The 18646-nt window shown below is 36.7% G+C and overlaps 1 protein-coding gene across 2 annotated transcripts; it reads left to right on the top strand.

Annotated features, from left to right (window-relative positions):
• Positions 1 to 876: 876 nt before the first annotated feature.
• On the top strand, positions 877 to 18185 carry LIPI (lipase I). Of its 2 annotated transcripts, XM_010399529.4 has the most exons (10): positions 877 to 1140; positions 4641 to 5017; positions 6568 to 6676; positions 7332 to 7433; positions 8459 to 8548; positions 9642 to 9809; positions 11222 to 11314; positions 13227 to 13338; positions 13692 to 13865; positions 17367 to 18185. In XM_010399529.4, exons 1-10 carry the CDS (start codon positions 1092 to 1094, stop codon positions 17452 to 17454), a joined length of 1362 nt encoding a protein of 453 aa, XP_010397831.3. In that variant the 5' UTR covers positions 877 to 1091; the 3' UTR covers positions 17455 to 18185. The 2 variants fall into 2 exon arrangements, with proteins under 2 accessions (XP_010397831.3, XP_019141436.3); XM_019285891.3 differs by lacking the exon at positions 8459 to 8548.
• Positions 18186 to 18646: the final 461 nt, after the last annotated feature.

Below are 18646 nucleotides of genomic sequence, written 5' to 3'. Positions count from 1 at the left end.
AGCTTTGATGAGCTGCTCAGATTCATAAAGCTGAAGAGACTGATCACTCAAAATTAAGTAATGAAACACATACACAAACATCCCCTTAATTGTAGTGGAAGGAAACAAAGGAAACCTAGACCTTATGTTTAGAAGGACTGTGAAGGATACACTATACAATTAACCTTCCTAGGGTGCATTTACATCATACTTGAATGGTTATGGTATGTTTTTCTTTCTCCTGAACTGGAAATAATTGGTTCACAGATATAGGCAAACTGAGCATCCACACTTCACACATGAATAATGCAGGGCTTATCTGCCTCTTTGCCTCACCATAAACTTTAAAAACCTGTAGTCTGTACTCTTGTATTTACCCAGGGAAGTGATTTGTAAATAAATGAGCTTCATAAAAATAAATATTTCTTCATTTGTTTTGCAGCTGGGATACAGAGGGAATGAGGTTAAAAAACACATGGCAAATCAGTGTCTGGGTGAGGTTTGTGGGGCTCTAAGCTCCATCTCTCTGCCAGAGATGCTTTTGCAGACCATCTCAGAATCTAGATTAGAGAATGAATCCTTGGAAAAGCTCAGATGATAATTGTATGGAAAAATTAACTCTGGAGACACAGTTCTCAGAATTATTTTCAAGTTCTGACAGGAATATCCTTTTGTCACCAGGACGACTTTTTCTTCTAGGTTCCTTTTGCCCATCTCAGTGCCACTAGTTGCAATACAGTGACACAATCAAAACCCCCCACACTATGATCTTTAATGGGATGCACCACTAGTTACCCCACTTCCTAAACTCCACCTATGCAGGAGTTGTCAGTAATACATGACATCACTTGCTTACGTGTAAATCTGCTGAAAGCCAGACAGGGAAATAGATTAAAAACCAGTCCCAACCCTCAAAGCCCAGAAACCACTCTACCCACTGAAGTCACTCAACAGGAGGAGTCATAAGTTGCAGAAGCTTGACTACAGCTTTACTTTCTGCTTCCTACTCACTTCATTGGTGTCATTCAGTGGTGTTAGAAATCTAGCATAAGGAAACACTCAATTTGCCACTTTTCTGTGGATATTGCACATCACTTTTTCTCCACTTCCACATGCTGAAATTGTGTTTCTTCATCTGTTTGATATACTGGGTGAAATCAGGTAAGAACCATTAGCTTACTTGTGATCTTTGCTTTAATCAAACATTAAAAACATTAATATTCCTTCATTTAAATTGGCCAAAAGATTAAAATAAAATCTTATTAATTATGCCTAATGGGGCAGATTATTAGTAAAAAGAATTCAATAACTTTGAAACTGAGACATGTTTTCATTTTAAAGTAAATAGAACCAAGCCTGATACTTTATCTCAGGCTGTACTTTGCCCAGAGACCTGCTCAGGTATGTGCACTTTGTACAAAGTAGACGTAATCATGAAATAGTCTTAATATACTAATGTGAGTTTGTTGGTTGTTACTGATTTGATAGGTGCTTAGATCTTCAAGTTATGTGTTACATTTTTAAATAGTAAACTTTAGTTACAAAAAAAAGACTGTACACTTAAGATTTTCCCCTTTTCAACCACAGAAGACGATTAAAATGCTTACAAATGTGCACAGGAAAGTTAAAATTATCCATTAACTTGCTTAAACTGAATGTGTAACATCCCAACGCCTACATGTATGTTTTGATTGTACAGAAAAAAGTGAGTACTCCAACAAGGGTGCACAAAGGGCAGCTGGGTATTGCTTCCAGTATTCAATGAGAAACAGGAGTTTGAAAAACTTCCCCCGATGACTCCTTGCTAAACAATTCAAATGAATCTATTTGTAGGTCTTATCTAATTCCACAGAAAGACATAGCCATTTCATTTTTTTCTCTATTTACTTTTGAAAGAATAACTTCTGTCATTGCACAGCCGAGAGTAAACGAGTTGCTTTCCTTTGACATTTGCCAGCTAGTAAATAGGTTTGTCAGTTAAAATGATTTCCTTGTGATAGATTTCTCACTCCCATGGAACAGACTGTGTCTGGTTTATTTCACTGTCATTTCACTGGTTTTAGAAGAAATAACTTTTATTTCTACCAATCAAATGATTAAAAAAAAATCAAAATATTTAAAGGGATACAGAGCAATATTTTAGCATGAATCTTTTATATATTAGATATGAAGGAGTGAATTTTAAGGATCAGTGATTAAACTTGGATTTAAAGACCACATCAGGAAAAATTGAGAGTTTCATGTTGTACCTTTGAAAATATAATCAAGTGATTGGTTTTATTTCCACTTTGTAGAGGAAGTTAGTGTAATGTAATTTATATTCTAGTTTTATCATCATATATAAATATATGAAAACTAGAAATCAAATGGGACACATATTGTTAATATCTTAGTATCATGTCACATGCATGACATTTTACCAGGTTCTTGATTATTATTTTCACTAAATTCAAGTCCACTTCAGCCAAAAACCTTTCAGTTTCAGAACTTCTTGGATAAGTCCAAGTGATGAAATGAGTTGCCTTCTTGTATCACTACTTAGTTAATAACCTGTCTGGTTATCTCAGTAAAATTTATGTATATTATTCAGCGTTTAAATGAGGAAAACAATGGTATTTATTTTGAAATATAATTCTGTCTTTTTCTCCATGTAATATTTGCAGTTACTGTCATAACATACATGATGATAGGCATGAAAGTTTTTTCTGGTCAATTTGCAGCAGGGAGTTTCAGTCTGTTTTTAACACTCTGTATCTTCAAGCCTGCTCTGGTTTGGACTATATCCAATGGTTTTTTGTGATGTCCTGTTGAGAGGTGACCAATCTAGTCCTTGTGATGACTGAAGCAGCCACTTAAAAACAGAGGCTAGACAAGAATAAGGGAATAAAGGTAGGTATTTATTTGAAGGGCCTTCAAAGGTACCCCTGGGGAGCCAGAGGCCATTGCCAAAATGGACCCCAAGATGGATGACAGGTCATGAGTTCTTCACACTTTTATAGGTTTGGTTCATTTGCATATCAGAGTTAGTTCTCCAATTAAAGCTTCAGTTAATGATGTAATTTCCCCAAGCTTGACCCCTGCTTTAGGGGCTTTGGTTTACACATTTTGGGCCTGGGACAGTCTAGGGTGTCCTTGGAGAGCAGGCAAGAGAGAGCAGAAGTTAACAGGCTACAGGAAACTTCAGAGTTACACACCAGGCAGTACAGGATTTGAAAAACATGAACGTTAAAACCTAAGGCATCACTTGGAGATACATGGTTTGGCATTAGAGGTGATTGGTCTAGTTCCCTAAATTAGTGAATTATTGCCTTTAGTGCCTTTGCAGCATCTTTACTGCACCTGGAGTGCCATAATTCACGTCGTTTACTTATTGAAATATGAACACATATTTCAGATACCTTGTAGGCCACCCACACTTGCCTTTTGCAGCTTTAGAAAGGAGTGCAGGCTTGCTGTCCATCTCAGAAGTGGTGGATTTGGTTCTGCCTGTGACCTGCCCATTGGGAAAAGGAGAAGAGCTAGAACTGCTTCTCTTATGATTCAAAAATCCGAGAAATTCAATTTATTTTTTTATATTATTTTTAAGGAACTAAGAAGGTACTATTTTCCTTCTCACTTCTGCTTTCTAGAATATTACTTGTTTTGCAAAGACTTTAATGATAGAAGACTTGAGAATGGTGCCATCAAATACCAGAGAGACAAAAGTCTTGTGTAAAATAACATAGCCCACTAGAAGTCAAGAGATGGGCCCAGATTTTCCTGGCCAAAACCCAGCTAACACCATAAGAAAGGTGAAGAGGCCACAGCAGAAGAACTGTGACAGGTGTTGGTGTTCTGCCCAGAGTCCTGAAGTGGTTTATCCACACCATGTGACCTCAGCAGCCAAAAGATATTTTTAAAGTGTGAACTTTGGATGTTGATAACCAGACAGGGAGAAGTTTCGTCTTTTTAGACTCTTTTGAAATCTCCATCCTCTTGTTGACAAGTTTAACCTGGTACACCCTAACTGTCCAAGAACAGACAGAAATTCTAAATCCTACTGTTCGTCTTGTGCCATTATGTACACTGACCTTAATTCTTATTTTTTCCACCTCAGAACAAGATCTTTTGTTTCTTCTGTCTTTGTTTCTTGGTAATGGTGTCATTATGGTGATCCAAAGCTAGGAAAGGGTTCTGGATTATCCCTGTATTGTCACGCAGCTATTTCTTATTGCTAGATCAAGCAAATAAGGTCTAAGGATTGGCAGCACTGCCACCCTGGCCCAAAGAGGAAGAAACAACCACAACAGCCTTCCTGTTTATATAACACACACTTGTGAAAAAATTCTGAGAACCTGCATTTGATGGTGAAGTAAAGGATCTTATCAACACAGACTACTAATTAGTACCTATAAGGAGAAACTACACTGTTCAGGAAAAATTAGGGTAATTTCACATTTGAAGGGTTCAGAGGAGCATAGTGGTATCTGCAGAGTCATTAGTTAAACTGTGGCTCCTTGCCACATGTTCAGTGCATGTTTTGACACCTCAATCCAAAGGTCAAGAGTGAAGAAAATGGAAGTTGTCCACTTTCAGCAGAAGGAGATATGAAAAGTGAAGAGGTGGTATTTCAGGTAGTCCAACTCATCAAATGACTGTCTTAACATTTTCATCTTTTTCAGATGAGGAACAAAAATGTCCCGAATTTACAGATCTTAACATAGGCAATGCTTTGTCTGGAACAGAACTCCATGTTCAGCTGCTCCTATACACAAGGGAAAATCAAAATTGTTCTGAGAGACTCATTGAACACAACGTTACTGCATCTGAGTACCTTAATACAACCAAGAAAATTGTCTTTGTTATTCATGGCTTCAGGCCAACAGGATCTCCTCCAGCATGGCTGGGTGACATGAAGAAGCTTTTACTGTCTTCAGAGGATATTAATCTCATTATAGTTGATTGGAATCGTGGTGCTACCACTGTGAATTACATAACTGCTGTGGAAAACTGCAGAAAAGTTGCAGAAATACTGAAGAATTATGTTGACCAGATGCTGGTAAGGCAGAGCGTTGCATCTGTTCTGAATAAGTTTAAAGAGCACGGTTTGAGTGGGAGTGGATATTCAAAATATATCTATAGAGAAGTCCAGTGAACAATATCAAATCACATTTCTTTATAAAGGTATTACTAACTTTATATGCAGTTATTATTGCACATATTTAACTTCACCTGAGTTCTTACTTGCCTTTCACTGAAATGTGCCTGAAAGTGCATCTTATTTCTTGAACCAGCTGGAAGTTTTAGGCCTTCTGGAAAGAGTAAATTCACCAGTGGGGAGAGGAAGGGAGAGATGTTCAAATAGTATGCAGTGCTAACATTTTACAAAGGCATTGCACTACTCTTTTCACTGTTAATCTACTATAAATAAAGATTTAAAATGAGGAGTAAACCACTGGTAAAGATATAAATATTAATTCCAAAGTGGTATTAACCTCTTGTCTCTAGAGGCAGTTGCTGAAACAATAGTTGATACCAGTGGTCTTAACTGGGCTTCAGATTTATTGCTTGACCAAATGAACAAACCATGTTATGATGTTATTTATGTCATTGTCTGATTTGTCACTTGAATTTTCATCTTTTCTCACCACTTATTTCTCAGCCATTCTCAGAAATTTTGCATGCTGTGCAGTAAAAAAATACTCACGTGGAATTTGAGAAAAACATCCAGCATATTGAGAAAGACTGAGGTGAAAGGAGAGAAAGCCTATCAGAATCTGTCCTCTGGGACTAGATACAGTGATAGCAATTTGCAATTATGCCAACAGTAGATTTGTTGTTATGGAATAAAAAAAATTAAATAGGACTATAAAGGAGAGTCTCCAAATTAATTGCTGTTTACAGAAGTGACAGTGTGAGTCCTGAAAGTGGTGGGAGGGGTGTCTGTAGTGTCCCACAGCTATCGCTTTCACACTTACAAGCTGTTGTGAGGCCTTTGTTAATTTATTTTGAGGCATATTAATATTCCAGATCCTGTGTGTCACCCCATCCTTTTGCAGGGATTCCAACTTGGTCCACTGACATTGTTTTAGAGTTCTTCAGTAGGTTTTGGTTTGGGTTTTTTTGAATACTGCCTGCTTTGTAGAACGGGCATTTTGAGCTGTGCATTTGGTACCATTATTCAGCAGTTGTGTGGAATAAGTATTTGTTAATGGTATTATGTTTTTAATTTATTTTATTGGAAGGATAAAGCAGGGCAAGATTTTTGTTTCCTCATTCATAGTTTTGGGTCACCTTTCTTATATCTGATAAATGTCTTCCTCTTCCCTTCCCTGTTCCCCTTCTAACTAGTGCGACATTTCAGGAGAAATGTGACTTGAACTTCCTTTTTACATTTTTCTAGTTAAAAATTTTCATAATTACTACACTTTAACTAGTATAGAATTGCAAACTGAAAGGAACTTTGTAATTTCCATTTGTTTTTAGAGCTAAAAGGTTTGAAATATAACTTACAGTACTGAGAAAAAATCAAAAATAAAAAATTCTAGTGATTTCTGTTTAGTTAATTATGTGTGTGACTATGGCTTTGGTGTTTTTCCCCCCTGCTAGGTGGATGGAGCTTCTCTTGACTCTGTGTATATGATTGGAGTCAGTCTTGGGGCTCATATAGCTGGTTTTGTTGGCCAGAAGTATAATGGCAAACTTGGCAGAATTACAGGTAAGGCTTTTAATCCCAGTGCACATATTCTATTGTACCTTGTATTGTTGTCAGAGCACTGAGACATCGACAAACGAGAACTGAATATTTAATGACATACATGAGGAAAAATATAGCCCTGATAGCAGTTCAGGAAATTGGGAAAGTCTGCCTTCAGGAAATAAATTACAGATTAAATTTTCCAACCTGGTTACCTCTAGTCTCTCAAATGAAAATTGAGTGCTACATCTAAAAGCCACTCAAGTTAAATGATATGCTACCTGAGTGTCTGACAGTTGTGTTCTGGTGGTGAGAGCAGTTATATTGTGCATTTTGGTTTTATGAAGTGTATCATAGATCTGGTATTTTCTGGGGAAAGGGACAAAATGAATTCTCTTGATTTGATCCCCAATGCTGTTGATTTATAGTCATCTGAATAAATGGGATATGAGCACATCTAGTTAGGGAGAGAGAGAAAGTCATAGATATGGGTTGATCAGTCTTGTAGTAGGAATCTTTGCTTTTCTTAACAATTTAACAAGAAGAAATGTGCTATTTTTTAAATTTTATGTCAGGAAAATGAAGAATCACTGCTGAATAATGCTCAGATGTTGGTCTTCGTATATATCTGCAGAAGGAGCCCAGGATTTATGATGCAAATATTGTTTTTATTTAGGTCTGGATCCAGCAGGCCCTTCATTCACTGGAGAACCACCAGAGCAGAGACTGGATCCTACTGATGCACAGTTTGTGGATGTAATCCATTCAGATACTGATGGTAATGACATAGCCTTGACTTGCCTATTTCAGCTGGAGGAAAGGCAGGAAAGCAAAAGAGAAGGGATAAGCTATCTCAGTAACATCCAAGAAGTGCTGCAGGAGTATATTTTGTGTTACCACGAACATTCTTTTGCTGTGCAAGTGTGTATGAACACAGAGGCTGCAAGCACATGGTTATCACTGAATTAATCCCTTCTGAGACAGCCAGGCTCTGCTGTATCAGCTTAGTACACCACAGAGCCACTGCTTAAAATTGTAGAGTGTGTTACTGTAAGGTTAAAAAGAGGATCATTGGAAAATCTGCTTCATCTATGCTTTAATCTGGTTTCATTTCTTCTTTAAAAACCATAAGTAAACATTTCACACCACAGTTGTCCCATTATTTGTATAGTTTCATATCAGTTTCTTTAGTAATATTAAAAATTAAGCATTTTAGTTTACAAATTTGTGTATGAGTCTGTACAGTACCAATTTTTGTAATGTTCCTATTATGTGAATAAAGATAATGTGTGGTAAAAAGGAAGGTAGGTCAGATTGAATTAATTCTTACTCATGGAATTTTGCTTACTTTTATAGGACAGATACAGATTTTCTTACTTTGATTTGCTAATATTCAGAATCCAATGTCCTGCAAAAAATGGAAAATTGTACTCTAATGAAAATTGCATTGGGAAAGAATTTTGGTTCCTGGAGAGAATATGAATTTCATAAATTTATTTATGTAAATAATATCTCAGTTACAGCTTTTTCTGTTCTTTCCCTTTTGTAGCAGTAGGAATCTTACACAATTTTGTATACATTTGTGTACAGTATTTTACATATATATAATATTCTTAAGAAGAAAAAAACCCTTGAATTTATTTCATAGTATGAGATAAATTTTGATTTACAGTACAAAAAGTATGGTATACTTGCAAAAATTTTCTTTAAGACCTATGTGGTTTTTGGAGTGAATGTGATGATAAATAATTGCCTTCATAATTCTGTTTATGGTTTTTTTCATTCATTATCTTTTTACTTTAGCACTAGGTTTCAAGAAGCCTTTAGGAACCATTGATTTCTATCCAAATGGAGGAATGGATCAGCCTGGTTGTCCAAAAACATTTTTTAGTGGTAAATAAAATTGTGTTTATTTAATGAGAAACACAGTTTGAGATCAAAAAAAAAGGTTAAATTGAATTGAATGTACACTGCACTTCGTCAGTGATATGGGAGCTGAGACTGTATTCTTTCTTTTCCATCCCTATGCAGCAAAAGAAAAATAATAAAGATATTTGAAAATAATCTTGCTATAACATATATATCCCATCATATCATTAATATTGGTGTGATGGAATTATGTTATTGTATTATATATACAACCTGAAAATACTGATCATTGTTTTTCCATGGTTATGTAGGTCAAGGCATGGGGGAAGGTGTTTGTGTCCCTGTGGTTTGGGCAGGATTCCTTGCATATGACATGGAAGGCAAGGTTTCCACATCCCCCCTATGTTTTAGGTTCCTCCTGGCTGGCAATGATGAGCAAGGTTTTGGTTTTGGAAATGTCTTTTAGGTTCTAGGATGAAAACAGTTTTATGAAATGATCTTTTGATGCAGAATTTTTCTTATTTCAACCTCCATGAATCGCAGGCAAGGTTGCTGGCAATTATTTTTGTTTACTCTTTTGTTTCTGTCAGTGTTTCCCATTACTAATCTGCACAGTGCTGCTACCAGTTAGAGCTGCTGCAAAGGCATAAAACTTCCACTTGTGTGTGTGTGTGTATGTGTATGGGAGAATCCCTTAAGCCAGCATCATCTTCATCTCTACAATTCCCATAGTTTGCTTTGTCAGGAAAGGAAGGAATTTATTTTCCCAGACAATTAGAGAGAAGAATCTCTGCAGTGTTCCTCATGGTAATTTTTTTTTGCCAAGACTGTCACTCAGAGAGTGGTAAAACACTGGCACAGGTTTCCCAGGGAAGTTGTGGATGTACCACAGGATGAACTGTGGAAGTGTTCAAGGCCAGATTTGATTGGGCTTTGAGCAACCTGGTCTAGTGGAAGGTGTCACTGCCCAAGGTAGAGGGGTTGGAACAAGATGACATTTAAAGTCCTTTCCAACCCAAACCATTCTGTGATTCTACTTTTACAACACCTTTTTTTCATTAATAGAAATTATTACATATTCTTTTTATACTTCTTTTTTTTGTTTGTTTCCCTGAAGGATTACATTATTTTAAATGTGACCATCAAAGATCTGTCTTCCTCTTCTTATCATCTTTGAAAACCAAGTGTGACATAATAACATATCCTTGTGACTCTTACTTGGATTACAAGAGAGGAAAATGTGTTGATTGTGATGCTTTCCAGCCAATGTCCTGCCCAGTACTGGGTAAGTGTTACCATATCTCTTCTGGGCTGGGTGAGATTTCCTGGGAAGTCAAAGTACTACTTTTAAAGTAGTTTAAAGTTCATGGGTTTGTCTACTTTATAGTTACCTCTGCTAGGCGCAGGTGCTGAATGTTCCTAGTCTTTGGTCTCTATGCTTTCCAGTGTGGAATGGACTCAGTGTTTCCCCTTTCTAGAGAGAAACTGCTTGTACTTAGTTCATCACTTCAGGCTTTAAGAGTGTCTTATGATCCCTAGAGTACCTATTTAAGAGTAATAATGTTTACAGCAACTTCATGGTTTCTCTGGCTCTTCCTTTGGCATCAAGCTTTTATTTGGAGGGGATTTTAGTTGTTTTGGGGGTTTGTTGCTTTTAGGGAGGATCTGGGTGCAGCTTGAAAAGAGCTACAATTTTCTGAGCATTTCTTTGTTGGCAAGCTTTACTTTAGAATGAAATTTTTAAAATGCATAACTAGAAGCTGACTTTCAACTTGTATCTTGTCTTTTTTTACATCCTTATACAAGGGTGTACGCCCTATATTAATTAGATCAATTTTGAAGAAAAAGCATAGATAGACAGATCTGTGTGCTGTTTTATAAAAAACCCCAACCATAATGAGCCTTTACAGTAGGACAGAAAGACTCCAGGACTTCCCCAGCATGTTTATTAGCCATGCCTGATGCACTTGGACAGAATTCCCAAGGAAGAGGTCGAGAAATATTTCCCCAGTCAGCTGCTGAGTCTGGGAACTGCGTGGGGATGCAACACCCTTCTGCTGCAATCTTTCCTTCTTCCTGCTTTGCAGTGGCAGCTGTGCAGCCTGGAATTAGCCCTCCTCATCCAGTCTAGGTAGAGAGATTAACAGGGGGAGAATAGCATCATCCATTCTAGGAACAAGGACTGTTATCAAGCCCCAAAGACAATAATCATGGAATTGTATAATTTTCTTTCTACATTAAATCCATAAGCTTAGGGGTGATGCAGAGTATTTTAGATTTTATTAAACAATATCTACAAATAGGCTAAAGAATTTAAAAATATTTAATGATTCAAAAGAAAGAAAGGAAAGCTGTCCTGTAGGTGCTGTCTGCAAATATGTGGGCTACATTTTTGGATTTTTTTTGTTACCTCTGAAGGAGTCTGTGTAAAAGCACTACTTTTTGGAGTTAGTATCTAGACTAAAGAGGTTACTATTACATTATGATAATTTTAGTGATACTAATATATTAGAAGAATGAAGTACTTGCAGTCTGTTATACTCAGAGGATTCCTTCATTTTTCTAGTCAGTTTTCTTTCTTAGAGGATATTTAGGAAAATTAAAGCCAAATTTGTGTGAGATTTTTTTTGTGTAATTATATGTGTATCATGATTTTACTAAATGTCTGAAACGAAATATTTAAACTTTGAATTTCAGGTTATCATGCTGATAGATGGAAAAAACTGCTGATACCATATAGTTCACCAACAAAAGCTTATTTTGATACCTCAGACCAAGACCCGTTCTGCAGTGAGTGACTAAATACATACATAAAACCTCTTTATAAAAATTTATGACTGTTATTTTTTAGCTGATCTGGAGTGATCTGAGGCATGTTAAAAGTAGCAACTTAGTGTGAGCCACTGTGTAAAATGATGTAAAAAAACATGAGCTAAGGGTCAGTTCACAGACTGGAAGAAGAATGATGGTGGCAGAGGAAAAAGTAATACTGTGTAAACTGGGAAAGAAATGTAACTTTAAAAGTAGTGGGATGGACTGCCAAGAGGAAGAAGGAAGACAGATAATGAGAATCAAGTGGGAGGGCAAAAGCTGGATTGATAGAACCTGCTTAGATGGGATTGATGCTCCCGTTTTCAGAGAGCAGGAAAGGGAACCGAGACTGCCTTGGGTGGTATCACGGCATCCTGCAGTGGTAGGGAGGAAAAGAGAGATCCAACAGGCAGGAATTGTGCAGCAAGATTGATTTATTTAATTATTTTACAACTCTTTTATAGACTTTTTTCTTCACAGTGTAATTGGTCAAAGGATCAGCCACCCCTTGGGACTATTGGCTAAAATCCTAAAACATCCATTGTCAAAATATTTTTCTACTGTACCATAAACAAGGCTTTGCAAGGTCACAGGTGTTCATAGTTTATAGAACTCAGCTAACATCTTCGTGAGAGAGAAAAGTATCTCACGGGACTGGAAAGAAGCAAGAGAAATTCTTGCTAGCAGTAATATTGTATCCACAGGGTGGGGAACAAAAAGAGACTCCTCTATGTTCCACCCCCGGAGGAGATCACCCCAAAGTCAACTAAAGCTACACCATGTCTCCCCAGGATTAAAACAGTGAAGGGAAAACTCAGCTGACTGCTTCAGAGTTATATTCTGTGGGAATGAGCTCTCATGGCAGGGACTCCAGATGCACAGTTTAGATATCTACCTATCCATACAGGTCCATCCTAGATTCTCATCCAATTTTTGTTTGTATTAAAAGACTTCAGCACCCTGAACAAGTGCAATACACACTTCTAATTAGTTATGTGTAAGTTCTTTGATTTGAGATATGGGGATAGGCTTATAGGGAATTTGTGTGAAATTAGGTTTTCCCATTGGTTTTGTCCACCATCTTGGCAAGTTTTGTGACCAGGGACACATGAGCCCAGTCATGCTTGCTGTCATCACTGTATCTTCCAAAGGAAGAGGTGAATGAAGTGATGGATTTTACATACATTTTTTACATAAAATTTACATAAAATAACTCCTCTTCCCAGTGTCTTTCAACTCAACCCAAACTGTTACTATTGTTCTCCCTTGCCCCTCTCTGGTACTGATACAAGGGAAAAAAGAGGGAGACAAATATTATCAAAGATAGGAGGAGACACATGGAGCAGAATAAAAAATACTGTAATGACAGTATAAATTTAAGGGAAAATATGCAAAATCAAGAAGAAAAAAGTATGCAAAGTCAAGAAGGAAAAGAAACCAGTCTGAAAAATGTGTATTTATTAATTAAAGCCTTAATTCTTAGATAATTGGAAACCTGAGGAAACAGAAATGAACAAAAGGTCTTAAAAAGAAGTGAAATTGTAAACTTGAGCAAAACAAGGCCTCATATGAGGGCTGGTCTTTTAGGAGAGAATGGTAATAATCAATATGCCAAAAAATAAAGAAAGTTTTAATTGGTGTCCTGACTGGGAGCGGTAAAGGTGTGTGGTTCCTATACTGGTGATGGCTACAGAAGGCCGGGTCAGGGTTTCTGAGGGCACAGGGCAGGTCAGGAGCAGGTCAGTTTTTATTCTCCTTTGGACTGGTAGCATAAAAGTAGAGTCACTATTCCTATCATCTACCAGTGAATAAGTTGAACAGGGTGGTAATACCAAGTGTTTCCTGTTGAGATCATTCTTTGATGCTTATGATTTCCTATTTCTTTCTGCAGTGTATAACTACTTACTGGACATTACTACCTGGAATAAAAGCATTAGGAGAGGTTTCATTAAAGTTAAAATAACAGACTATGCTGGAAACACAGTAGAGTCACAGATGAATAGGTATGTTTTGCTTTGTCTTCAAATCTTTTTTTAACACTTTATAGGGCTAATTTGCTGAGTTTTCTAAACCTCTTAGCTTCTTAGCTTGTAAGTTGAAAAACTATCCTGAGTTTGTTAAGACTTGGCCATGGCATCATTTCCTGGTTGTGGCTCAGTGTCAGGGCAATGCCCTCACACTGAAATGATCCTTTTTCCAGGTCCTTGCTTGGTACTGGTTTGAATTCTGTTCCGGTGTCCTTGTTCTGAATGCTCAAAGTTGATACATCTCACAAGATCTCCCAGTTCAATAATAATGCTTAGCAACAATGAATATTACTCAGATAACAAAAGCCTGACTAAATATTTTTCTTTAGTGAAGCTTCAACATTTCAGCAATATAAAAGAGTCAAAATACTAACTGGATTTCACCAAGACATTGAAAAAATAGCAAAAATCTCCTTGACCTTTTCTACGAAGACGTTGATAGGCCCAAAACACAAGCTTAGGATTCTTCAGATGAAGCTGAAATCTCTCAATAACCCAAACAGGTGAGTGTTATGTATCACAGCTGGGTATCAACTAAGCTACTCAGTATGTTTTCTCAGTAACGTGTATTTCCCTGCATTAATTTTTTAAATTGCATTTTCCTAAGTGCATGTATATTCTTCTCATCCTCCTGATGATCAAATTTGTCTTGTGGAAGAGCTGCTGTGTACATTAACATTTAGTGCACAGCACCTTGTAGATGGAGGCGTCACATATATTGTCACAGCTGTGCTTTCAAGGACCAGCCTGACTTACACCTGCATGGTGTAACTCCCCCTCCTCAACTTCTCCCCCACAGGATAAATTTTATTAAGCAATTTTCTGATTTTACTCATGTGTTTGTACATAGCTTTTCACACTCAGGTGTGAAATGGAGCACTTCAGCTGCTTGTGTGGCTGGAATATTTTATCTGTTCTTGATGAAGGTAAAGTTCTTCTAAAACCAGAACACAGTCTGTGTCTGCTTACACTTAAAATTAAATAATCTGCTTTTTTTTTTTTGTAATTGAGTGTAATTAATAAGCTTTTATTAATTCTAGTTTAAAATATTTCAGCAGTGTTGCCATACATTCATTTTTTAATTCTCCAAATTTACTTATACAGTAATACTAGCAATTAAATTTTGCATTTGCATCTTGTGAAAAGATCTTATTACATGGAATAGCTAAGAAATATACAGGAGTAGCAAGAGTACTTTATTTGAGAGTTGTTAATTTGTTTCTTATGAAAAGAGATTCAAGAAATTCAGAATTTAAAATAAAAACCTAAAAATGCTTATCAAATAAGTAATAACAAATGAGTAATGAGTGAGAGTAATATTACAATACTTAGTAAGTCTTAAGTGAGTATATTTTATTAACTTGAGATATAACATTTGAGGATTCCTTATATGGTGTATGATAATAGCCTAGTAGGAATTGGCTATGATACTTTGCAAAACTTATGAAACCTTCTTAAATTAATCTATTTTAGATTTACTGCGAAAGAGGAGGAGGTGTATGGGAGAGACTTAGGAAGAAACAAAACACTCAGTAATCAAAATAGTACCCCAGAATGTACCTACATTTGACTGTATTAATTTATTGAAAGCCATAAGTTTCAAGCTCTCAGGTGAAAATGGCATGATTTTATTTGAAAGCATTTGGTGATGAGAGAGGGTGAAAAGTTCTAAATCATATTCCAATTTTTTTTCTCAGCCCAATGGTGATAAATCAGAAGATATATTTCATGTAAGCCTGTCAGCACTTGGGACTTTCTCAGATAATGATCTAGCAAGCAAACAAGAGAGATTTTCAGCGAACAGCCCTTACTGGGTTTGAGTTTTCATTCCTGTTAGTCTGTCTCTTGTTAGTTTAAAAGTAAGATGCACTTGAGATGCTTTAATATAGGACTAAAGTCCTTCATGTGGATCCTTATCAGATTGCAGCTGTAGAGGTATGTTAGATACTTCTAGAGAGCAGTGAAAAATACTCTATTGAATCAGCATGTGAACGTAACTTAAATGCAGATGTTACAGCGCTATTGGTTGGTATAATTACCTAATTGCTCATTATAACTACCTATATTTACCTTATTTACACATAATTACAGCAATTACTTGAATACAGGATGATCAACCAGAAGCTACATTTAAATTATTCTTAACAAAGAAGTAGATAAAAGCCAGGGGACAGATGCAGGGATAAAAGACAATAGGAGTCTCGGTCTCCCCAGGTCTGGGTTAATAGCAAACTGTGGGAGTCTGGGGAGTATCACTGACAATTGTCTGCTGGGCTGGTCCACTATTCACACGTATGGTGTGTGAAAATGGGAGTGCTGAAAGGTACACATAATTTTCATACTCTTCTTCTGATCCCTGAGATAAATAATTTCTGCTCACCAATAAAACCAGAAAGCTTTGCTAACTTGTGTGTGTCCATGTGTCAGTCATCGTAAAAAAGCTTGTGAATCTGTCAGTCAGTTCCAACTCAATTGGTGGGGAAGGTGAATGTCTCAAAGATACTTAGCCCAGACACCTCTGGGGTTTTTTGACCAAAACAAGAACAGAAATAATAAAAAGAAGACCTTGTAAATACCTCTACTGAACAAGTGTGGCATGCTCATGCTTTTTAGTAGACAGCAGAGAAGCCATATGGGGTGAGGGGTTAAAAAAGCCTCACCTAACAAAAGCATTATTTTGTGTTTTGCTCCTTATTGGTGAATCTGCCCCCTGCTCAGGTCTACTCTTCTGTGAGGCTTTCCTGTTACTCAAGAATCATGATGGAGATGGATTGCACTTCAAATGAGATACAATATGTTGGAAAACATAAGCTTTTATTTCTAGAATTCAGCATTATGGTTTGCTGTTTTGTCCCCTGTGGTTAGATATAAATAATAACACAAAAATACTATAATAGTGAAACATTGAATTCAAATCAAAACAAATTGTTGATGAAAGATTGGATGAAATTCTATGCTTTGAGTTATACAGAACACCAGAATTTGTCTTGATCTTCTTAGTCATAAAATTACTGTCATAACTTTGGGAGACCTTAGAAGGTGTCACATTCTTAAGTAGAAATCTGACAGTCCTTTCACATACAGACAGGTTGGAAATCTCATAATAATGGGCAACAGCAGAAATGCCTGGTGGGCTGTTCTCTCCTTTTTCTGTTTCACTGTATTCTACCTCCCAGGCTGAGGTGAACTGTGTGGTATAGCCACATCTATGAGTTCAGAGCAGTAGAGAAGATAATTTTAAATAAAATAAATCTCATATCTTGTATGCTATGGAGGTGCCATCAGAGGGTATGTCAGTCATTTGCCTGTTCATACCAGCTCTCCCCATACATTACAACAGTGCACGAAAAGCAGGTCTGTGACCTGCCTCTGCCCTAAAAGGCTGAGCATTTATGTTGACCTCAAAAAGCACGATTTTCTTGTATATATGGCTCCCTTTGTGACCTCTTTAACTGTTCATATAATATTAGTCAGCTGTGAGTTTTCTGGATGTTTAGAAGAAAAATTTCTTGCATTAAACTTTCTTACACATGCTGTCATTGCAAGTGAAAGAGAAAGAGAAAATATTATGATGTGGTTCTTTACTTTCTTCTGTGAAATAAAAGCAGAGAAATTTTCCTACCTATGGAATTCAAAATAAATTGTTCAGGCCCTTAACAGGAGTTAACAGGAGTTGTGCAGATGTTGGGTCATTCTGCTAAAGAGTTAATTTGAAGATTAATAGCTGTAATGGATGAAATTCTGCATCTTTGTACTTTAGAGTAGTGTGATACACTTCTTTGCACCATCCAGCTGATGTTTGGTTGTTTTTCAGTCTGCCAAAGCTATTCTAGGAATGCATGAAATAGGGTATAAACTTAGACAAGGAGACACTTCTTGTCCTGAGTACTGTCTCTGAGAGCTGATAAATACTGGAGGTTTAATAATTCAAACACTGGAATATTTCTCTGTTAAAGTTAACTTTTTCTGTTGTGTAATTTTTTTTTCTTTTTCTGCTTTTGTAGGCTGCAGCTGTGCAGATATGATTTTGTACTGATGGAGAACACTGAACTGACCTTCAAACCTATCCCTTGCTCTGAGAGGGGTGCATGAAAAGAGAGCTACTACTAACCTAATTTCTCTGAGAGCAGTGACATTTTGATGCTTCCTCAGGATAAAGACTGCAATGAGAAAGGAAATGAGATAAGCTAGATTTATTTTCAAGAATCTACCTGATAATACTCATTACTTGCTCTGAGTGCCTTAGGCTTAAATTAATTGAAAAATTCAGACATGTATGTGTTTGGAAAATTATTTGAGTAAAGTAAATGTATCATGGTGGAGAACATGCAGTGGTCTGGTCATTACTATTTGTTAGCAATGAAGCAACTACTGAATTAAATATGAATTATCTGCATAATCCTGGCACATTATTTGTCATACATATATTTAAATATTTATTATTTGTAATGGCTTTTACATGGAAACATAATGATCTGTCTACTAAGTGAATTTAATATACTGTACATGTGATCTACGGATCTAATACACAACAGTTTTGCTGTGCTGTATTCACTGGATAAACGAATTCACATTTTCTCTTTATATAATATCTCAGTGTGAGAAGTGGAACAATAACATTTCTGAGCACATTTGTAAATTTTCCAATTTGAATCTGTTGTCTTTATGCTCATCGTAGAGGAATGCTATTGCAGACATTCGGATTTTTTTTTAAAGGAGAGCTATGGACAGGGTAGTGTTGTTTCAGATACAAAGTATTTCTAAAGTCTATTCTGAGGAGAATAACCTAGAAGTGAAATAAATGTACCTTCCTTTTGTTTCTGTTTGGGTCTCTTGGAATTAGAGCTGCTGCTCGGGTTGAGACTGATGACAGCTTTCCACCTATTGAGATGTGAGCAGGAATAAATGCTACATAAAGATTCCCTCCTCCAGTTCAGAAAAAAATGTTCTCTTGTCCCAGACTGCATTTCCTGATGGAACTGATTGGAGGACAGATGGGTGTATTTTTCTTCTATGAGGCTGTTTTATGTGTTCAATACTAGTTTCTCATGCAAATGCATCCTATACACATTATCCATTTCCTTTCTTTCCTGTGCCCTCTCTGTTCCTATGCTTGACAGCAATGCTTGGTTGAACCTATTAACCAATTTCATCTGAATGTCAGTGGAGTGGGTTGTCCAAAACCTGTGAATTGTATGTTTTGTTGCAAGTCAAAAGCTGGGTTGTAAGGAAGATGGAACTTAGTGTCCTAAGGCAGGGGAGGCAGGTTTTCACTGCCGGAGGC

Source organism: Corvus cornix, chromosome 1, assembly GCF_000738735.6.
Source record: "Corvus cornix cornix isolate S_Up_H32 chromosome 1, ASM73873v5, whole genome shotgun sequence".
Classification (NCBI taxonomy): Eukaryota; Metazoa; Chordata; class Aves; order Passeriformes; family Corvidae; genus Corvus; species Corvus cornix.
The sequence above is the reverse complement of the archived record's forward strand: the minus strand, read 5'-3'. Positions and strand labels throughout refer to the sequence as shown.

Coding starts and splice junctions, on each gene's coding strand:
- LIPI (XM_010399529.4), top strand. CDS start 1,092: ATGCTGAAATTGTGTTTCTTCATCTGTTTGATATACTGGGTGAAATCA. Junction 5,018..6,567: donor ATTATGTTGACCAGATGCTG/GTAAGGCAGAGC, acceptor CCCCCCTGCTAG/GTGGATGGAGCTTCTCTTGA. Junction 8,549..9,641: donor TCCAAAAACATTTTTTAGTG/GTAAATAAAATT, acceptor GTTTCCCTGAAG/GATTACATTATTTTAAATGT.